The sequence below is a fragment of the Sinohyriopsis cumingii genome, chromosome 10, assembly GCF_028554795.1.
Source record: "Sinohyriopsis cumingii isolate HCF-2022 chromosome 10, ASM2855479v2, whole genome shotgun sequence".
NCBI lineage: Eukaryota > Metazoa > Mollusca > Bivalvia > Unionida > Unionidae > Sinohyriopsis > Sinohyriopsis cumingii.
The window spans coordinates 38,804,818-38,826,869 of NC_142970.1; the positions used below are offsets into that span (position 1 = coordinate 38,804,818).

Sequence of the window (22,052 nt, forward strand, 5' to 3'; positions counted from 1 at the left end):
TACATTTGCATAAAATAAGAAACATTCCAAATGCGATATTTCATGACAGGAGGTAAATTGGATTTTCTTAATACAAATGTGAAAATGCATTTAGTACCAATAAAGCATAAGAAAAAACCCCCATGTAATACAGTGGAAAATGGCAGAAATTACAATTACTATGTGGTATGTTCTAGCTAGGCATTTATATTTAGGTTCACACACCCCTCCCATCCCTGCCAATGCCCATGTACTTGATTCAAGAGGAAACTAATGCTAATGATAACACACTTAACCACTTAATTGGCTTATCATTATTCCCCCCCCCCCCATTCTAATGCCAGTATACAAATGGTATTCATTTTGTGTTTTAAAAAACAGGGGTGGGGATAAAGTCTTCAAATATTTTGAACAAAATTTCCAGTTTTCTAACAGATTCAAATAATATTTCTTGGCTTGATATATAAACAATTATATCTTCATTTAATACTTACTTTTGGACTGGGCCCTTTGTTTTTACAAAGTATATTTATCATGACTGAGATAAAATCACATATTTGATATGGTTATTAATATGCATGTGAATATGACTTTAATATATATTTTCCAGCCAAATCACCCAAACTTAAATATTGCACAAGTGTACATGTTTGGACTTGTATTATTCTTTAATAAATACATTGTGTCCTTAAAATAGCCAAATATACATGAGTAGACAAATGATCATTGGTATGCATATTTCTAGGGATACTGTGTCATTATATTTTCATGCCATAATAACCTTTGTTTTTTTTTCAATTATTAATTACTTCACCAAATCACAATGTAGATAAAGACAACCTATATGATATATTTTCATCCCATGTGAGAGAAAGATGATCTGAGTTTATGAAATCATGTCAAGTAATTAGAATCTTACATCAACACTCCTCAAAAACCTAAATTGATAGTTTTGAGTAAAATATAGTTTTAAACTGAAAACTGCAAGAAACACTGAATACAGCTAGATTATTATTTTAAACTCTTCACAATATTAAGTAGTCTTTCATCACACTACTCTCTTACTGAATACAGCTAGATTATTATTTTAAACTCTTCACAATATTAAGTAGTCTTTCATCACACTACTCTCTTACTGAATACAGCTAGATTATTATTTTAAACTCTTCACAATATTAAGTAGTCTTTCATCACACTACTGTCTTACTGAATACAGCTAGATTATTATTTTAAACTCTTCACAATATTAAGTAGTCTTTCATCACACTACTGTCTTACTGAATACAGCTAGATTATTATTTTAAACTCTTCACAATATTAAGTAGTCTTTCATCACACTACTGACTTACTGAATACAGCTAGATTATTATTTTAAACTCTTCACAATATTACGTAGTCTTTCATCACACTACTGTCTTACTGAATACAGCTAGATTATTATTTTAAACTCTTCACAATATTAAGTAGTCTTTCATCACACTACTGACTTACTGAATACAGCTAGATTGTTTTTTTAAACTCGACGTTCACAATAAGCAGTCTTTCATCACACTACTGTCTTAATGAATACAGCTAGATTGTTACCTAAACTTCACATTTGTAATAAGTAGTTCTTCAGCTATATCTTGTCATTTAAATAAGTCACATACATAAGAATATATATTCATGGAAAGTATATCTATGTTATTGTTATTTCCTTGTTAAGGCAATACAGGGAGTGGAAGCATTTATAACTTGTGACAGAGGCAGTGGGTGTCACCCTGACAACCTATTCCACTAAGGGAAGATATTTGCCATCTGCTTCTGTTCCAATGGCTACACCCTGTTTCTATCCCAATCTCATTTAAACTTGGTCACAAATACTATACATTGCTGGATTGTTACATTCAAAAGGTAATGTAATTGCTTTGATCACCTGTCCATGTACAGTTGATAATATAAATAAACAAAAAGTAGCCAACACAGGAATTATATATATATATATATATATATATACACATATACACACACACACAGAGTGTGACTCTGCTATAGCACGCTCTGTTATAATGCGAATTCGGATATAACGTGGGCATGGCTCCCGAAATTTCATATACATGTATTTTTCTTGGGCACTAAAAAAAATATCTTAAAAAGTAGGAAAAAAACATATAAAGTTGCTTATCATTTTGGGCAAGAGATGGCGTATGAATAATACAAGACGATCATGGCTTGGATCCTGAAATTTTATATGTATTTTTCTCGTACATGAAAAAGTATTTTTTTCTTCTTAAAAGTAAGAAGAAAAAAAATGCATAAAAAGTTTATTCTGGGATAGCGTAGGTCTTCGCCAATGTCGCAAACTTGGATTGTTTTTCCTTATTGGCTGCAAAACATACCATGTGGCTTTTTTCTTTATTGGCAACATTGTTGGCTGTTTAAACTTTTATATACAACCATTTGTTTGGAGTGCATAAATTCAGAGGCCCCATGATAGGAAGCCGCAAACTGTATACAAAATGCACTGACAAACCATCTAAACTGCATTGTTATATCATAATCCGCTTATCTTGACATCTAGCATGAGCTCTGTATGTTGTGAAATGTTTGCACTTTTGTTGTTGATATTTGTGGTAAACGGAGATCAACCGGATGAGGCATTGTCTCGTAATCTATCTTTCATCGGATTTTCGGCCGCTTGCTAGTAATTAACATATTTACAAAGACTGACATTTGTATGTGGATGGTAAGTAAAATTCATCTTTTTGTCACTCAGAATTAAATCCTTCTGAACACTCATGTTTTCTGTAATAATCCTGTCATCAGAACACCTGCGTCTCTATCGTCTGTTGATGCTTTGTTAATTTTCAGACGCATGCGTGGAAGCCAGCATCACGCTGCTACCACGAATATATTTTAAAAAATACATCTTACTTATTGGTTTATTCAGTAGGCAAGGAGAAACAGTAACTAGAAAAGTCTAAATGACGGCCAGCTCCTTTTTAAAAATATACCCAGATAAAATAGTTTGCTGAAATTTCAAGGAAACAGATTACCTGAGATTTCAGGTATCTTCCTTTACTATCTGAGACTATAACCAAACTGGCATTATTGTTAATTGTACATCACCCTTTTTAACAATAAAACATTTTGTATTCTTTTGATTTCATAAAACAATATTCACAAGTGTTCAATATACAAGTTCTTTGCAAAAACAGATTCAGCTGTAACACATGACTGCAAGACAGTATATGTCTGAAAAGTGAAAGAAATGCAATCCAAAAATAATCTTACAAACAACACACACAGTAACTTAGATATTTATGGTCACATATTGAACTTGTAAAATAATAAAAACGATTTAGGGATATGCAAACAAAAGACAGTACATTTTAGTTAAATAGGGGAAAACTAATGATAATGCCATCCCTTACTCACACTTAACATGTCAACTGAGAGTGGAGGATCAAATTGTCATTAGTTTTCCCTTTTTACTGATACAAACAAGTGCATGTGAGTTCAATGTATGTAACCAAAGTCCAAAAGCACAATGACAAACTATGACAAATATTGCCATATTTATATATGACTTTTGTGAAGTCTGATATAGCATTGACTTTTTCTAAAAGCATTTGGTACAGAACCATTTTTCATTTCTTGTGCTACTCCACATCCCTTCATCTACCGGTATGCCCTGACAAAACCAATTAAACCATTCATCACACAAATCACACTGGGTCCATAACCCTCTCTCTGCATAATGACATCTACATACAGAGCAAACTGAATTATGAGTGTTACTTTTGTCACATCTTTCCATTTTCTTCCTTCCTTTACCCTTTCCTTTCCATTTCCAATTTCCCACTTTTCTTTTCTAGTACATGGCTGACTTTTGCTACAGCTGGAAGTGTCTTGATTACTACTAGCTTTTGAAGAACTGGCAACAGGATTATTCTGTACTAAAAAATATGGCATTGGCATTTCATTCAAAGCAGGTATTGCATTATTATTCTGAAGTTTACCAGTTTTCAGGAATGCATCCAAGGTCTTGAAAATTTCTTGAATTACGTGCTAGATGATCATACTTTTTTGCATTTGGAAAGATTTTTGACAGAATTTGTGAAATTGTTTTGGACAAAAATACCACCGATACTTTCAATACCATACAAGTTGCACTTGCACCTTCCACACTTTTATCAGAGCCAGGACAATGAAAATTAAGGTATATTGCAGGCAGATGTATTGCAAAGAGTAGATACCATAATATGAAGAAATGAAAGAACAGCTTGTACAGAAAGGACCAAATTAACATGGTCAATGTTTCATACAAGTGAAAATATTAGACCACCTTACAACTTCAGCTGTTGATTTGGAAAACAGTATAAACAGACCTTGCATGAAACACAAAGAAGACAGAATATCAAGACTCTGGAAGCATTCCTGAGGCACTGAAAACTGGTAAACTTCAGAACAATATTCAGTCCATGTATCTGTATGTGGTTTTCTGACCTCTATAATACCACATACTTTATTAAAGATACTTTTAACTTTTTGGTCCAATATCTCGAAAAATGTATTCAACTCTTCCAGTGGTTTTTTGAAGATTTCTGTTAGTGTTACTTTTAATCTCATTTGCTCTGGTGTTATTGTATTATCTGGTGTTATTGTGTTTCATTTTTGTATGGTCAACATGATGCTCAAAATGTCAGAGTCAGCTGTGGTTAACCTACATTCTTGGTCACTACCTGAAACAGGCATGTCTTCCCCAATGGACAACATTTCATCAACTTCTAAAATTTCTCCATCAGAAATGTCAGAGTTATCAGAATCAGAACCTGTTTCATAATCAAAGTCAAACACTGAGGATCTCTGTTAAAGCACCATTGCAATGTCTTATCTGGTTATTGAATGATCCAGCCCCAAAACACAAGGTCAGTGATAGAAACGAGTGACACATTGGCATCATGTATAAAATGTCTACAGCATTTTGTATTTCCTTAACCACAAAACTTTTGCCTGTTCCAGTATGGCCTAACAAAATGATATTGTGTTCCTCTACAGCCTTTCCAACAGCAAATAATTGTGCTTTATACATTTCAAAACACACATACAGTGCTTAACCCTTTACCTCATAGAGCTTAGTGACAAAGTGCAGCGTGCTATAAATAGAACACCTGTTACCTAGTCGACAGCATACGCATAGGCCTGCTTGTGAACTGTTAAGCAATGTAGTGTATGTTACGTTTAACAGCAGTTTTAACCATTTTACATTTTTTGTACACATCTATTATATGTGGAAAAATTTAAGAGTAAAGTCCGATTGTTATAGCTGTGTAATTATTTTTCACGGAAGGATTTTTTATGTGCTTTAAAATCGAGAGAGAACTTGTTCACCGTCATGTAAGTGAGGCCGCGTGACCAACCATAGCTGCCATTTCCGATACTCAAAATTTAAAAGGTTTTCGTCTGCATCTACATCACTAAGTCATCTGAATTTGATAATTTATAAAAACTAATTGCTGCCTACATCAATATCAGAGCCTTTACCTAAGTTATTGAATCTTTCATGGCTGTGATTCTAATCGTGAAAACTTCGTACGTACTGAATGAAATCCATGGCCACCATTTTGGAGAGTGGAGATTACGACCCAGTTACTTTAAAATGCAGATATCAACCAGTGCGTAAATAGTGACCACCTGATCTGACGTAATTGTCATTTGTAGAAATTATGGTAGTATCTAATACGGGGGTTATACCCGAAGGCGGTGCAAAGAAAAACAGCTCAAAATGGATGATGTTTACAGCGGGCGTCAAAAGGTGCTTCCAAGCGAATAGAGCAGAGGCATCAAAAGGTACCTCCATGCAAATGGAGTAGAGGCGTCCAAAGACGCTTGCATGAGGTATAGGGTTAAACAAGTTAAGTTTACCAAAATAAAATAGGTTTCATTTACAAAAAGTAAATTGTTACATAACCAAATCCAATCACCTTCCTCACATGGTTGGTTAAGTGCAGTTAGCTCTACAGGTCATAACATGCATGCATTTTGAATAAAATTTTGTGTATGGATATGTAAACTAGTGACATATAATTACACAAGAATTAACCAAGTTAATCCTTTTGTTTTCTTGACATGTAAATCCTATAAGTATTCAATTTTGTGTTTGGGTATGCAAATTAGTGACAAATAACTAAACAAGAACTAACCAAGTTAATCCTTTAGTTTTCTTGACAGGGTAAATCCTATATAAGAATAACTAAGTTAATCCTTGAGTTTTCTTGACAGAGTAAATCCTATATAAAAATGATAGCATTTAACATACGGAGTTATGTTTACAAAGCAATCTATAACAGTATGTAGATAACATGTCAGTTGAAATTTGGGTAATTACTTAACTATTAATGAAATAAGTCAATAATTAAAAATAAAAAATCTTCACGCACAACCAGAGATAACCTATATAGCTATTCAGAAAGTGCCAAGAAAAGTTAAATGTAATTAACATGTCAAGAAATGTTGTTAAATATTTTCCCGGAAAATGTCACATAGTCTTGAGCACATGTAATGACTGGAACAGCAAAACGACTTGACAGAAAATACAGTGGATATTCTGATTACATATTTGCCGGGTTAAGCTGAGATGTAGCGATTGAAAGCGATGTTTGAAAAGACTCATTCAATGAAAGAACCAATCACTGAAGCAATCACAATCAAATCGCATTCACTCCGAAGCAGACTGCAAGTTGATCCCTGGAATTATTGTCTGTGTGTGGAAGACACGAGGCAACGGATAAACTTTTCGCAAAATTGGCCCTTCAGAATCAGTAAGGTTACTTAAATGGTAAAGGATGAAAGGTGTGGAGTGTCTTCTTTACAGATGTGTATGTTATGAGTGACTGAAAGCTCAGATAGTATTGGAAAATTAGATCAAAGTCATCGAGGGGTCAGATTGTGACCGGCGAGAGTTAGTTACCTTGTGTTAATTGGTGAGTGTACACTTGAGTTTACCCTGGAATCAAGTGCCTGTGTCTCTCCTACCACGCGACAGATTAACCTGATGTCCAATAAACATAATTGTGTCCCTTCCTAATTTTATTTACAAGAATCTGAATATTAATTTTCATTCTTCTGCGTTGATTATTGGCGTTTTTTAAGTGGATTATTTTAATTTTCATTTTCAACATGCATTGCTTGCTGGATGCCATTTAAATTTTTTTTCTATAATCAAGAGTTTGATCATGCAGATGCTTCACATGAAAATAATGTGCAGTTTAAAGCATCTGAGGTACTGCTGTGAAGTTAGTCTGGTTCCCTGACTAACTCGACTAATTCTAAGATGAAACTCAGATCCAGATCAAACATGGATAACCACTTATCCAGAATTTTTGGCAACAATCATTTTTTCTATAGTTTTTGCTTTTTTCTCTCCATAAGTCTGTATTTTAAGGGTCATTTTTGTAAGACTTATGCAAAATCGTAAAAGTTGGCAGGTCTGATACTGCCAGATGTATAATTATTTTATTAAATGGAAACCTAGCAAATTTTGTTTTCATTTTACGTAAAATTTTATATTTCATGGTATAACATTTTATGTCCTTTCTTCTCCGCCTCTGTCTCAAAATGATGGATATGTCATAGTTTTAACTTAGAAATAATATACCTCGAGGAAGGTAGAATATATGTAAATCTTTGGTAACATGCTGAATTTAAAGATTAATTGAAGAAATAAATAAGTTAACAAACCAATAAATAAATTATTGATAACTTATTTCATTTTATTTATACCTTTCTACCAACGGCCTTAAGCTTCATGAGTGCTTCTTCCAAGGGGAGCCAATTGGTAGGCACTTCCTCTCCCCAATATGGCTGCTCTTTAGCCAACTCGAAAATTCTGTCTTTCAAGGTCTTTAACTCTGGGTCAACATGTGTGTTATCAATGGCAACAAAGTCCCTCAAATGGAGTGATGTCGGCTTATCCTTCAAAATATGGCAAATCTGTGGAAAATAGCCAGAAGTGACTTCTTGACGTTTATCCTAAAATAAAGATAAAAAATTTGCTTGAGCCACATATAGTAAGGAATGTGATCAAATACCAGTTAGAACCCAAATTATTCTCAGAAATTTAATAAACGGTACAATTAACAATTTCTATGGAACCTAGTGTCTCGCCTGCATTTTCAGTATAACCATTTTATGACTTTCAGGAACTTCATGCAAAACATGCCGATGCTGCTAATGACACAACCACTGATGGAAAAGTGACTAATATATCTAGCCACAAAAAGAGAAGACAACAAGCTTAAAACTTTACTGAGAAGAGAGGGTGCTAAATTCACTACATGTAAAAAACTATTTTTCTACTTTGCTGAAAATCATAGAAAAACAATCATCTAAACTGGAGTTATACTACCACCAAACAGTAATAAAGAGTTATATGAAATATGAATTATGATCAGGGCGTTAGACTGGAGAAAACAAACAACATCCTAAAAGGTCTTCTTTGAACAATTATTAGAAAGTACAAGGTGCCTGAATTAAGTTTTCAGTGTACAAATTGGAGGCTTAGATGGAATTTGTTTATGAAAGCAAGATTATGCCCTCCCTCAATTGATGATTCATGTCATTCCTTGGAAGCAAATGAAAAATCTATGAAGTTGAAATTTGGATAAGGAATGTGATCTAGAAAGTCTGCAAATTATAAGGTTCGGATTTAAGGCTTCATTTTTTAAGATCAGAACAATTTTGACAATTTATGTAACCTGCTGAAGGCTTAAGCTTTGAAATTATTTCAGATAAGTTTGGCCAGATAAGAAGTATTAAAAAGATGATATCTTGAACCTTAGGTACAAAAATAAAACAAAACAGAAAACAAGATTTGTAATTGTGACATAATGAAAATAAAAATGGAATAGGTCCAAACTAATTATAAGACTTTTAAAATTCCTATAATGGGCATATAAGTATACAAACATCCCTGTAAAATACCATTTGTTTATGTCTGGTGATTTTTTATGTTCTGTCAGAGGTGGTCAAATTGTTTTAGCATTTTTAGATATGATACAGTTGTTTATGTTTTCTATTTAGTAAATGCTACCATATTTTAGGCCAGATCAGTGCTATTAATATCAATTACCGTACAAAGGCATTCAACTAGAATACTTTCTGTCACGTTTGATCAGTGTATTTCCATCAATTTTTGGAAGAAATTATCACAGATTTCCATATTTTAAGTAAAAGCAGCAATACCTGACAGTGGATCAACATCATCTGTATAAAATTAAAAGCCTTTCATGACAAGATGCTTTCTATTAATTTTGGTCAAATTATGCTTTAAGTTTTTCTTTTGTAAATAAATATTACATAGCTAATATTTTCTCTGTGAGTGTGGGTTAATATTAGGATCCTCATTGATAGAAATAAAAAATATTTATTAGAGTTTGGATCGTAGTTATTGTGATTCCCCAAAAAAATGCATATCTTGCATGCTGTTTACACATTATATATTCTACTTTTAGTAACAGAATCTTCAAGAATGGAAGTTTCCATCAAGTTTAGCGATTTCCTGTTTTACTAAAATGGTGGTCATATCTGATAGATTTGGGGTGAAACAATTCATCGCTATATCGATGCATCGATACTTTGTTGTAATGATACACATACTGATACAAGAGATGAAGAATCGATACAAAATGATACTTACTGTATGCAAGTCATTTTAGTCTTCAGTAGTCATAATAAAGATTATTAATTTGCCTTGTTATTCTTTAAATTTAGAAATCATCATAAACAGCATTTGCAGTCACAAGCACCCATTTTTATTAGTAAAAACGAATAAAAGAATATTGAGGATACTCACTGTCTAGAAATCAACACAAAGTGACACAGTTCGTAATCTGCCCCACCCCCATTCCATGCTAAGTATCTTAAACCAAGCAGAATGTTCAGCATATAGAATACATTTCAAATGTGTTCCACATGTATAATGAAGTACTTAACTCATCATTTAATAACCACTTGTACATGACGTTCTACAATGAATTGTATCTTGACTCCTTTGAAAGCTACATTACCAATATGTCGCATGGTGAAATATGTTACATTGAACTCTCATTGGTGTTTACTGCTTGCTCTGGTCCATGTTAAACAATGACCACCAATAAGAAATTAATGTACCTTATTCCCTGCATGAAAAACAGGAAGCATTGGCAAAGCAACAGAGAAACTTTGCACAAAAGTCATTATTTAATATGTCAAGTACTTAAACTGAGATGCTGTCAGGGTGTTCGACTCTGTGAATTGTGCAAAATTTGTTCAAATTCGCGCACTTGGAGTAGTGATGTGCAAGAACTCAGCAAATTAGTTGAAAGCCCCAAATATGAAAATGTTATTGACAAAGGATATATTTTTTATTTAATGGTTCTTGTTGCGACATCTGTTTACAAATTAGGGTTCTTCAAGCATGACATGAATGATCATTAAACTAAATTTGATTGGCACATTGTGCCCTGGCATAAGCATTATATCATAGTTTGAACATTCCATCAAGTTTTACAAATGCATGTTTAAAATACAGGCTACCTAGAAAACATACAATGTATGTACCCATGCGTGGTTCATCTTTATATTATGATATCATTCAGCAAATACTGGCTGATGATAGTGATGATGGCAATAATTGTTAAATTACGAAGTATACTGGATTACTGGAGCTGGGAAAGTGTTAATGGAGACACCAGTGAGTTATTTTGAGACTGAAAATGGTGTTAAATACAAGTCAGATGTACACATTGGATGGAGAAAAAAAACTACATGGCATGGCAGTCAATCTCCATTCCTGTGGTATTTCAAAATTAAATGTAGAAAGGGCAGAATACTAAGCCTAATTAAAATACAGACAATTTAAATGTAGAATGCAATTTTCGTGTTTTATCAATCAATTGATAATCCCTGTGGATCATGTGCTAAACAACCATATATACTTATCTGGTTAAGACAAACTGAACAAATAAGGATTAAAAAAATGAAGAAGTAAAGATATTTATCTGAATACAACTTTACAGCAGACAGTGATGGAATAAAAGCCCTAATACAGCATTATGGAATAGATATTTCTAGAAATCTGTCATAGTAGTCAGAAAACTGAAGATTCATAAAAGTATGTTTATGTTAGTGAAAAATCCTATTTTGGAGAAGACGTATGCAAAAAATAACATATGTGAGCTCTTGAAAATTGTACATAACAGCAACATTTTCCCATTGTATTCATGCTGACAAAGCTAGTATGCTAGCAATGCATATGCCCCTTCAGAAGGAATAATATAACAATATTCACACACAAAAAAGGAACTAAGTTTTCTCAAAAATAACAGATTATGGTTTTTACAACTAGAGGTGATCTCTTTTAAAGATTTTGATTTCAAGAGAGCTCTAAGAAAGAGGAACAGGAAAAAAGAAAGACAGATACAGTATTGAAGTTTTAGGTAAATACTGAAATATGGCCATTTAATCACCCCCATCCGTCTTTTCAAATCCCCCTTATTTTGGTGACAAAGGGGGAGGTCCCTCTCAAGATAAAATCCTGGTAGCATCTTTCCTTAAATTGTACATGGGGAACAAATTTGGAATTACTATTTTTATGCTGAGATATTTAACCAGCTGAATGAAGGTGTCGATGGAATAAATCAAATTAAGCACAAAATCAGCCTCAGGTCAGATTTCAAACTGATCAAGTTTTATCACCTTGTGTAAATTGCAAACAAATTATAGAATTGGACTGGGTGTTGTCAATAGTTTTCCTTCTTCACCAACAAGTACCTGTGGCCAGAGCAGTCTTTTTATACAATGTGATAAATTTTGTTGGTATTCATCCTCATTCCCATTCCCGGACTTGTTCTAGATGAGATTTTCTTTGCACAAGGAAACTGCATTATTTCTTATCTCACGTCCACAGATGACATTGGGGCTTAATGAGTTGACAACGCTTTTGGATATTTCTTAGTAATTATCATGGAATCGCTATTTTTTTAAAATTTATGTGCAATATTAATGAACAAATTATCAAATACTTAAGGAATATTCAAATTTGGTGACATCACCAAAATTCACCCATTAACTCATTCAGCCAAGACATTTTTATCATTTTTGTCTGAAATGGGTTTACGAAACGCATTTTGGAGGCTAATTCTTAATACCTCTAAAAAATATGCTTTCAAAAGATTTTCATTTAGCTGAAAGCCTAGTTGTGTTAGAAACGTCATCTTTTTTATTGGCTGCTTCACTCAATCATATGCTGAAGGTTAAAAGTTGGAGTTCTTTTTTTTTGCTTATTGGATCAATCATTTTTGTGTCCTGGCATTTTTTTATACTCTAGACATCAAAGTTATCCTACTTTCTGAAATGGTTCATCTCTCTCTGTGCTGTTCAGACTGGTCTGCCTTAGATGTCAGGCCAAAAGGTCTAAACACTGGCTCCAACAGGCACCTAATGTTTGGTGTTAAAAATTGGGTTTGAAAAAGTATGTTTTCCTCTCTATTTTATAATGCGAGTAGAAAGTCCAGATTATTTGGTTGAAAGATCTTAAAGCCAGAATGCTTATTGTCATAAAGTTTAAAGACCTTAACACACAAGAATGTTTAGTGTCATAAAATTTAAAGCCCTTATTACCAGATTGCTGTTGTTGTTGTTGTTGTTGTGGGGTTTTACGCCATTTTACAGCACACGATAGGCTAGACATGGCGACCAGATTGCTGTCATAAATTCTGAAGACCTTAAGACCAGAATGCTTACTAACAAATTTCTTAATTTTAAAGCCCTAAATACCAGAATGCTTACTGTCATAAAATTTAAAGCCTTAAATACCAGAATGCTGTCAAATTTCTAAATTTTAAAGACCTTAATTCCAAAATGCTTACTATCATAAATTGTAGGGACCTTAATACTATAATGATTACTGTCAAACGTCTAAAATGCCACTGAGATCTAATTTGGTTTTTATCTCTGTTTTTTAAGGACAGCCATTACTGATGTCTGATTGGCATCGTTGGTAGTTATAAACACACTCACGCTCTGTAACATGCTCTGTATCGAACATTGTCAATTTTGTGTGATTTTTATGTCAATTTCATGCGTGATTTTGAGAAGATATCATCTAATGGCCTTTCCCTGTTTTGCAATATTAGCCTTATTTGCTGTGTGATTAGCAACATTTGCGCAAACTATAAAGTTCTCCATCAAACTGTGTCCAATTCTTCTTGTGATTTATGAGAAGTGATTTAAATGTTTTCTATTTTTATTAAGATGGAAGGTTCACATTATTAGTACCAATTTGAAAGCTCTCTATTTTTTAAGCCGGAGTCATATTTGACAAAATTATGCTGAGCTGTTTTTGAGAAGAGGTTGTTTAAAGATTTGTTTTGAGCAATGGGAGACAATTCAGATAATGAATCTGCAATACGCCAGCAAATAGAAGTCGCTGATGCCAGAATAAAATCCTGTAAAAAATCATGTGCACTTTAAGCAAGCAGTTGTATTAAGTATCATAAATAACAACGATGAATGGACAACCAACCACGCATGGTAGATAGCATGTATCAATGGGCAGATAACTCATGAAGAAGGACCACATGGTCAGGTGAGCAAAATCCTGTAAATATATCTGTTCCTAAACATCATCAAGAAAACCAAAATAATTTTAATTTCAAGATATTTATTTTATTTCATGACAGAAATATGCAACACATGCAACACACTTAGAGGAAGACTTCATATGTGTGCATTAAATTCTGTTTAATAATGAAGTACCCAGGACTACATTATTTTTGCCACTGTTTATCAGCCTCTTCTTATTTCTTCTATCTGGAGAAGTGCATTACTTGACAATAAAATGTGTCTATGCACCCGAATTATAATTGTGAATTTTATGACTGCATTATCATGTGCACCATTACAAACAAAAATTATATATTCCTATTATCAATGCCAAGTTATATTTTTTAGCACTACAATTAATCATCATTGGCAAATTTCTAATTTGTTTGGTAAAATGATTATATTATTTTCTTCAAACAAGCAATGTCAGTGAGAGAACATATGTGCTAACCAATTACACACCCAAAATTGTTTTCTTTGCAGGAGAGTGAGAACGAGAGAGGACACTGAACTATGCCAGTATTTCCATGCTGATGTCCAATAAGCTGCCCTTCAAATAGATTTTACTTATGAAGTGTTGGAACTATAATGTCAGACAATCAGGCATTACTGGCAAAGAAATCTTGTCAGGCAAAAGCTGCCTTTGACATGGAGCAAACAACCAATAAATAATTCCAAGTCAAAATTAAAATATTCTTTTTCTCGGTCATTTGGTCCACTTAGAAGGCATCTTTTTCTATCCATTTAAATTTCATCCTAAACACCAAACTCTAAAATGAATAAATGCCAATGAATCGACAAAATCAAACAAGGCCAAATAAAATTCAAGTGGCACTCTACTTTTCCAAGTTCAGTCTTGTAATACATCGTTCAGTTGTATAATGATTCATAATTGCTGAACTGAACTTTCTACAAAAGTTAATTTCCAAGTGTGTTCCCGAAACTCTTTGATGCATGTCTTTTTATATTTTGATTGGCTGTATTGGCATTTGAAGATGACATTGGTTGTACTGAAGCCATTGACTGGGAACAGTCACATTATTATGCACATCATGCACAAGGGACACTTCTCTCAAACTAATGTCACAAAAATGCCAATCTTGACCATATAGGTGCTTGGAAATAAAGTATCTATCCGCAGACACTTTATAACACTGACATCCCCCATTCCTGTCTACCAATCATTTACAAAAATGTAAAATAACTGTGATTAAACGAGTCTATGAGAAAGATCGCTTCTATCAACAACAGGTTTGTAATTAACAATTTGAGGATGTATATGGCACCTTTACTGTCACCTATTAGCTTTTCTATGTGATGCATTAAGCCATGCAAATGTAACCAAAGAAAATAATCTATTACATATACCTCTTTTATTTTATCCACATGTGTACCAACAATAATCACAGGTGGGTTCATTGGGATTCCAACAGCAAAGGATGCCTCTGTGGTACTAGCTTCAGGTGCCATCAATGTAGTGCAACCTTCATGGGGTGTCACTGTGCTGCCAGTTACTGGGGATGTAACTAAGGCGCCAGCTCTTGGAGATGATGCACAGCAATGTATTGAATTGATCCAAATTTCAACAAGGTCTGTAACAAGCAAAATCAATTATTGATACCATAATAGGAAATAATAATTCTATACAGTATTATATAACATGCACAATCCTTTACTTTAGAAGTATTAACAGAAACAGCTGAGCACATTATTGTGGGATCTCAATGGGATTCACTGCCAAAGAAAAGTTTTGCACACAAATCTTTTCATTACAATAATCACCTTATGATGAAAAAGGAATTAATGCAAAAGATGCCAACGTACACTTGCAATCACTGACCGTGTTGACAAAGGAGTAACAGTCAAATGGAAAACCAACTGGCAAAGAAATCACAGGTTATTTGTTTGTTTTCTTACAACATTTGTTAATTAAATGTTCATGAAAAATATTAATTCAAGATTTTTCCTTTCTTTAGGAATAGTTTTAGATGTTAAAGTTGATCCCCATTAAAGGCTTTCCTATATATAATCCAGACAGGGTGGGTTTTAGAGAAGGTATAAATTGCATTTTATTTCATTTTTCTGGAAAAAGTGTGGATAAATGTCACTATATACTTGTTGTTATTGTAGGGTTTAATACCATTTTTCAGCACAAGATAGGCTATACATGGCGGCCAATATTAATGGTTTAGGAAGAACCCGGAAAACCCCAGAAAGAACCACTGACCAATGAGAAGCTACTGGCAAGCTTTCTCACATACTCACATTGGCCCAACCCAAGACTCGAACCCACACAGAAACAGGTGAGATGGCAGTGATCTGTAACAACAAGCACTTTAGACCACTTGGACACTCAAGGCCCCATAGAAACTTGAAAGACCTCCATCACAAAATGTTGTCTGTCAAATATGACAACATTCTGTCAAATGGTATTTGGCAACGAGCTCATTAATTGTTGTTTTTTTGTGAAACAGCAATAAAATATTGGATGATTTGTATCATTTGTATAAACACAATCTTCAACCTACTGTCTTCATTGTTTAAATTGGCCAATTGCTGAAAGTGTTATTTTGTCCTTTTGAGCTGAATTGCTTCGTCTTTTCATTCAATTTTAGCAAAGGTAGATATTTCTAATGGCAAGTTGACATTATTTATAAAAAACAGAGAAAAAAACCCACTATTGCATAATGCTTTGTCTTAAATTAACAAAAATTTAATTTACATTTTTTTTTGTTAAAGTAGCATTTGCTTAAAGCTTTTATACTTATGTGGTAGCCAACTAGCCTTATTAAATGGTGGATTAACATGTACATACACAACTTAATAAGCTTGATGCCAAAATATTTTCTGTAAGTTTTTTGCCAAAACTGGTCCTTTGACTTGTGTGATGTACTTATAAGAGAAATTTTAAAAAAAGAGATAATCAGAATTCAACAAGATGATGAACAGTGCATGATAAGCCCACCCTGTGTTTAATAGCTCTGTATGCAGACACTAACAGGGCATAATAAGCCCTCCCTGTGTTTAATAGCTCTGTATGCAGACACTAACAGGGCATAATGAGCCCTCCCTGTGTTTAATAGCTCTGTATGCTGACACTAACAAGGCATAATAAGCCCTCCCTGTGTTTAATAGCTCTGTATGCTGACACTAACAGGGCATAATAAGCCCTCCCTGTGTTTAATAGCTCTGTATGCAGACACTAACAGGGCATAATAAGCCCTCCCTGTGTTTAATAGCTCTGTATACAGACACTAACAGGGCATAATAAGCCCTCCCTGTGTTTAATAGCTCTGTAAGCAGACACTAACAGGGCACTAGCAACTCTGGATCTGATTAGCCATAACATCAGTTTTATTTACAACATTTGGGTTATAATTTTGTTATTGTAACATTGTGACATTGACCTTGAAGCTGTGTAACATGCCGAACATGCACAGCTTTTTTCTGTCCATACCAACAAGCCATGCTCAAAGTCTTTTATGAAAAAGTTTTTCTGCAGCATTGTTTTCTCATTATTTGTATCACTGACCTGAACAAAAGATGAAATGTGACATTTAATCTTTTAAGCCCCAAATAAACAGGTTTCTTCCTAATCCAAGTGCAAGCTATCTATAAAGATTAGTACTGGTACGAGGTCCAGAACTAATGATCAATAAATAGTGAAACCAATTTTGATATCTGACTCAAAAATGACTTTGACTCGTGACAACAGCTTCTTCCTAACACAAGTACAAACTATCTGCAGATGATGGTGCAAGTACATAGTACACTACCTAGAATTAAAATGACTGTGCAGAAACAAATACATGGAAAGGCATCACAATATAGAATACTCTTCATATTAACAAGTATGTACCACGACTGCAGTGAATGGATGCACACCCATATGTTTGATAGTTGTTGTAGGGTTTAACGCTATTTTTCAGCACAAGATAGGCTATACATGGTGACTGATAAAAATGATGGAGCAAGAACCTGGGAAAGCCCCTAAAATGTTTGATGGTATATTATGTTGATAAATAAAATCTTTGAGCAGAAATAATTTTTCTTCTTCTGTGTGACCTTGGAACTTAAGACCCCGTATTCAACAGGCTTTTACTAAACCACAAGTGCATGCCTTCCACAAAGTTTTGCTACAGTAAATGGAATACAACTGATGCTATGATGTGGAAAACATTTGTTCTTAGCACTGATCTTTACCTATGACCTTTTGATCAAAACATTAATAGAGTTATTTTCTGGATCAAGACAAACTATCCACAAAGTTTGCTAACTCAAGACTGTGGCTGGTGGACAATTCAAGTTATTGTGCAGAAACAAAATTAATAACAGAGAGACAGATGACCTGACAGACAAGATTGGTAACGACAGAAGATGAATGACACAACAGCAAGGAAATGAATTCTCTTCTATCAGAATAATCAGTTGTAAATCAATATAACAATCTATATGCATGTTATACAAAATAATCATTTCCTATCACAGTATTAAAATCAAAAAGCAATAAATGGAAAGTATTGAATAATTGTAAAGAAAATAGTTTAAACCCTGAATTAATCTGTGCCAATACAATCCAAAACAAGATTTTTCAAACAACCTAAACCCCTTAAAACGATTAGTTTAAAATCCGAGATTTAAAAAATCATTTACAAAAGTGCTGATTACATTTTGACAAAGAAACTTCAAAATTATATGCTGCTGTATAAGGACTGAATTTTCCTCAAAATCAACAAACAGGTATGTCTGCTTGTAATGTGATAAACCAATCCCAAAACCTGTATTGATACTCACAAGAGTCCATATTGTTTTGTGATATTCAATATAAGGGACGACAATCACATCTCTCCTGTGATCTAACTACGATCTGAAACCAATGCTTCAAGCTACATTTCACAGTGTAATAGTTTAGCACTGAAGTTCAGCCCAGAGATTTCGACATTTTGATCAACAAATTTGACTTAAAGCAAGTGGCTGTCTGTTTTCTAATATGGGTTTCCTCCAAATATTCCCACTACATTTTTTTCATTTGGACAGCTAGATTGGGATGTGGGGTTAGAGCAATTCCCTACTGAAACAATTGGAAGTTGCCACCACATTGCAGCAGTGGCATATAGTAGTCGCTTATAAACTGGTCTAGCAAACTTAAACTAAGTTTCATCGAGTCATACCTGCATGAAATTAATAGGAAAAATGATTTATATTCTCAAAAAAAAAACAAAAAAACAACCAAGGATTATAATCGTTATGTCTTTAATCCGCTGACAGACTGGACGAAACTATTGCGTAGATGAAACCTGACCCTGAACTGGACATTTGCATTGCTAGTCACAAGACTACACAAATCTCAGACTACGACATTGGATGTCATGTGATATTAACAGTTAACTCCTAATGTTTTTGTACAAAAATTCAAATATATTAAATGAATGTCAGATACAACTTGTACAAACAGAATTTATTTTAATTTCAAGAACAATGATCCGAAACCTGTTGCTGTACCAGCAATCTGAACAGATTCACCAAGCACAGAGCACATGTCGACGGAGCACATGTCAACATGTTAGTCATGTGATACAACAAAACCAGTGTAGTTATTATTGGAATAAATATATAAAGACTTTTTGTTTTTGTTCTCTGTTATTACAAACCGTATATGACTTACATCTAATATGTTTATTTTCTTTACACATTAGAAATGGTTTTTATTGATATCTTGTGACACCTTTATCTGTGATGTCATGAACATGTGGGTTGCGAGATTTGTTTACTCATGCAAATAGCAATGCAAATCGCGATTACCAGGTCAAATTTCGTCTATGCCATAGTTTCATCTCATCTTTCAGCAGATTAAAGACGTAACGATGTAAAACTCCCAAGTTTTGAGAAAGTAAACAATTTTCATATCTATTTCATGCAGGTATGACTTGATGTAACGTTATCTAAGTTTTCTAGGACATTCAATAAGCAGCTACGCCTTACTGCCACAATGTTGGCTGCTAGTAATGATAGACTAGTTACAAACTTGTCGATAAGAAAGGATGCCGATATCGAGCTGTTTGTGAAACAGCAAATCTATTAGCCAAATCTAATCCACTGAGTGTATGGATTGACTCAAGCACCTAAAGATCCATACAGCAGCCTCAAAATATTCTGGTCAGAACTCGATAAATTTCACTTAAGACCTGTTCAGTTACAACCCAATTACATAATGTTTTCTAGCGTCAAGTGATTCCTGACTTTAATATTTGCAAATTCGAGGACTTTCATGGTTGGGATTTTTTTAAAATGATTTCTCCAGACTTTTCTTGATTTCCTGGTAGCATGGGAACCCTGAAGATTCAATCATTTCTTCCTTTTACCTGTAATATTGAAACCGTCTTTGATATTCTTCAAACAGCAAGCCATAGAGAAGTAGTGATAAAAAAGTTTAAGATGAAAATTACAGCAACTAGATTGGCACCATTTCATTTATGTCCTAGAAGAGATCATGAGAAACCTTTCAGTGGAAACTCAATACCAATATAACCATCTATTCTGGTGAAACAGTCATAACAAAATTTTCAAGATAACCATTGAAAGTCTGAATGGCACTATTAGAGAAACTAGACATCATATAAAGCTGTTTAATAAACACCTCTGGTGATCAAATGTGCATATATTCAATCTTCGAAACGCAAGCCATGCAATGTTTGTAGTGTTCTACTTTCTGCATTTCAACGAACTTTCATACTTAAATCCTAAATCTCTTTTATTTTTTTAATAATAACAAAGACCTCTTTCTGATATGATCATCCATTCAGGCATGATAATATTGCAAAGACGGCTAATGTTATGGACATTTTGGACACGAGATTGACATGATTGTCACTTAAGATGAATTATACATCACAAGTTTTCTGGCCAAATCCCTACAGCAATATTACTATTCATCAGGCAGATTAGCAATAATAATGTCAAGGTTGCCAATGTGGCAGTCATTTTGGATATCAGATTAGCATTTAGGACCAATCAGACATAATGAAATGTCTTCTGGTAAAACCCACATGGCAACATATTTTGTTTAGGAGAAGTAATAACAACAAAATTTTCAAAGACTAAGTAAATCTCATAAGTATTCTGGTGGAAACCCTGATGTCGATATGAGGAGTAGTGATAACATTTTTACACTGGCTCATGTGATGTTCGTATTGTATGTCCAGTGAAAATTTTTAATTCTGAACCAACAGACCCATATGATGAGTGAGTATAAAATTTAATGGCAGTCTTCAAAGTAGTTTAAGGGTTATTTAGCATAACATATTTGTGATAACAAATGGACAGAAAATGGATAACAGAGCATCCCATAAGCTCTTCTGCTCTTTCATCAGTTAAGGTAAATTACAAATTACTGCAATACTTTTCTAATACTATTTTTGATATTTTCTAGTTTGAAGCACAGAGAATATGAAATACATGCTTCTTAAGTTGCAGTCATAAAATCTGCTGTCTTATCTGAAGTTTTCTAAAATGAATGAATATTACCTTGAACTTGACACAATCGTACTCCCTCTGCATCAATGAAGCAATCATCATCTTTCACAAGATCTGTGACTTGTTTACTGAGATCTGTAACCAAGAGATATATGGCTCGACATGTCAGGAATGTCTGGTGTGTAGTGTAGAATACAAACTGGCCTGCAAAGTCATATAGTGATAATGCTGCAAATTCCATCATACTCTTCTTTAGTTTGTCTGCATTCTCATTGATCAACTGAAGAAATTCCATTGTTGCATCACCTTTACCAGTCTCCTGTTTCTGATCAGCCTTGACTAATGATGGATTTTCGATCTGTTTTGAATTAATAACAACATTTTGGTCAGTGCCTGACAATGAACTGGTTGGTGTATCATCATCATCATCATCTCTGTCATGAATTGGACCATACAAATCTTCTGTAGTTATGTCTCTCTTATATATGACATCCATCTGTCCATCCTGCTCAGTACTGACGACAGGCATCTCAGGTTGACCAGTAAGGAATTTCACAAGTCGTTCAAGGCGATCCCTCTGATCAGAATCTTACAAAACAGCAGAAAGATAACTGTGTTACAGCCAAATATGCAACAAATAATTCAAATAATTATACTAAATATTTTTTATTTACTTTGTCTCTGTACAAGATACAATACTACATGTGAGAATAGAAAAACATCATATAATAGCTAAAAATACTTGTAGAAAATACTTTTCATGGTAACACAACTGTGACCTTTTGTACAAGGAGCATATTCAAATATGATGTCATACCTGATTATTGTAAAACTGTCATAATGATGCATATGAACAGAATTAATAGTCATTTTAATCAAATTATTTCTTTAATATATCTGTTGGGGTGTTCTGGAGACTCAAAAGTTTTTTTTTAGGTCCCAAGGTGGGTCAATTCAAGTTCCTAATACACTCC

At 33.7% G+C, this 22,052-nt stretch overlaps 1 protein-coding gene across 1 annotated transcript in view; it reads right to left on the reverse strand.

Moving 5' to 3' along the window:
- The window catches only part of LOC149789901 (uncharacterized), a 68,343-nt gene that overhangs the window by 30,139 nt on the left and 16,152 nt on the right, over positions 1-22,052 (reverse strand). The window contains exons 3-5 of the mRNA XM_089971977.1: positions 21,130-21,666; positions 14,974-15,197; positions 7,744-7,992 (exon numbers count right to left, since the gene is read on the reverse strand). Coding sequence (XP_089828103.1) covers positions 7,744-7,992; positions 14,974-15,197; positions 21,130-21,666 — 1,010 coding nt within the window. The remainder of the gene's footprint in view (positions 1-7,743; positions 7,993-14,973; positions 15,198-21,129; positions 21,667-22,052) is intronic.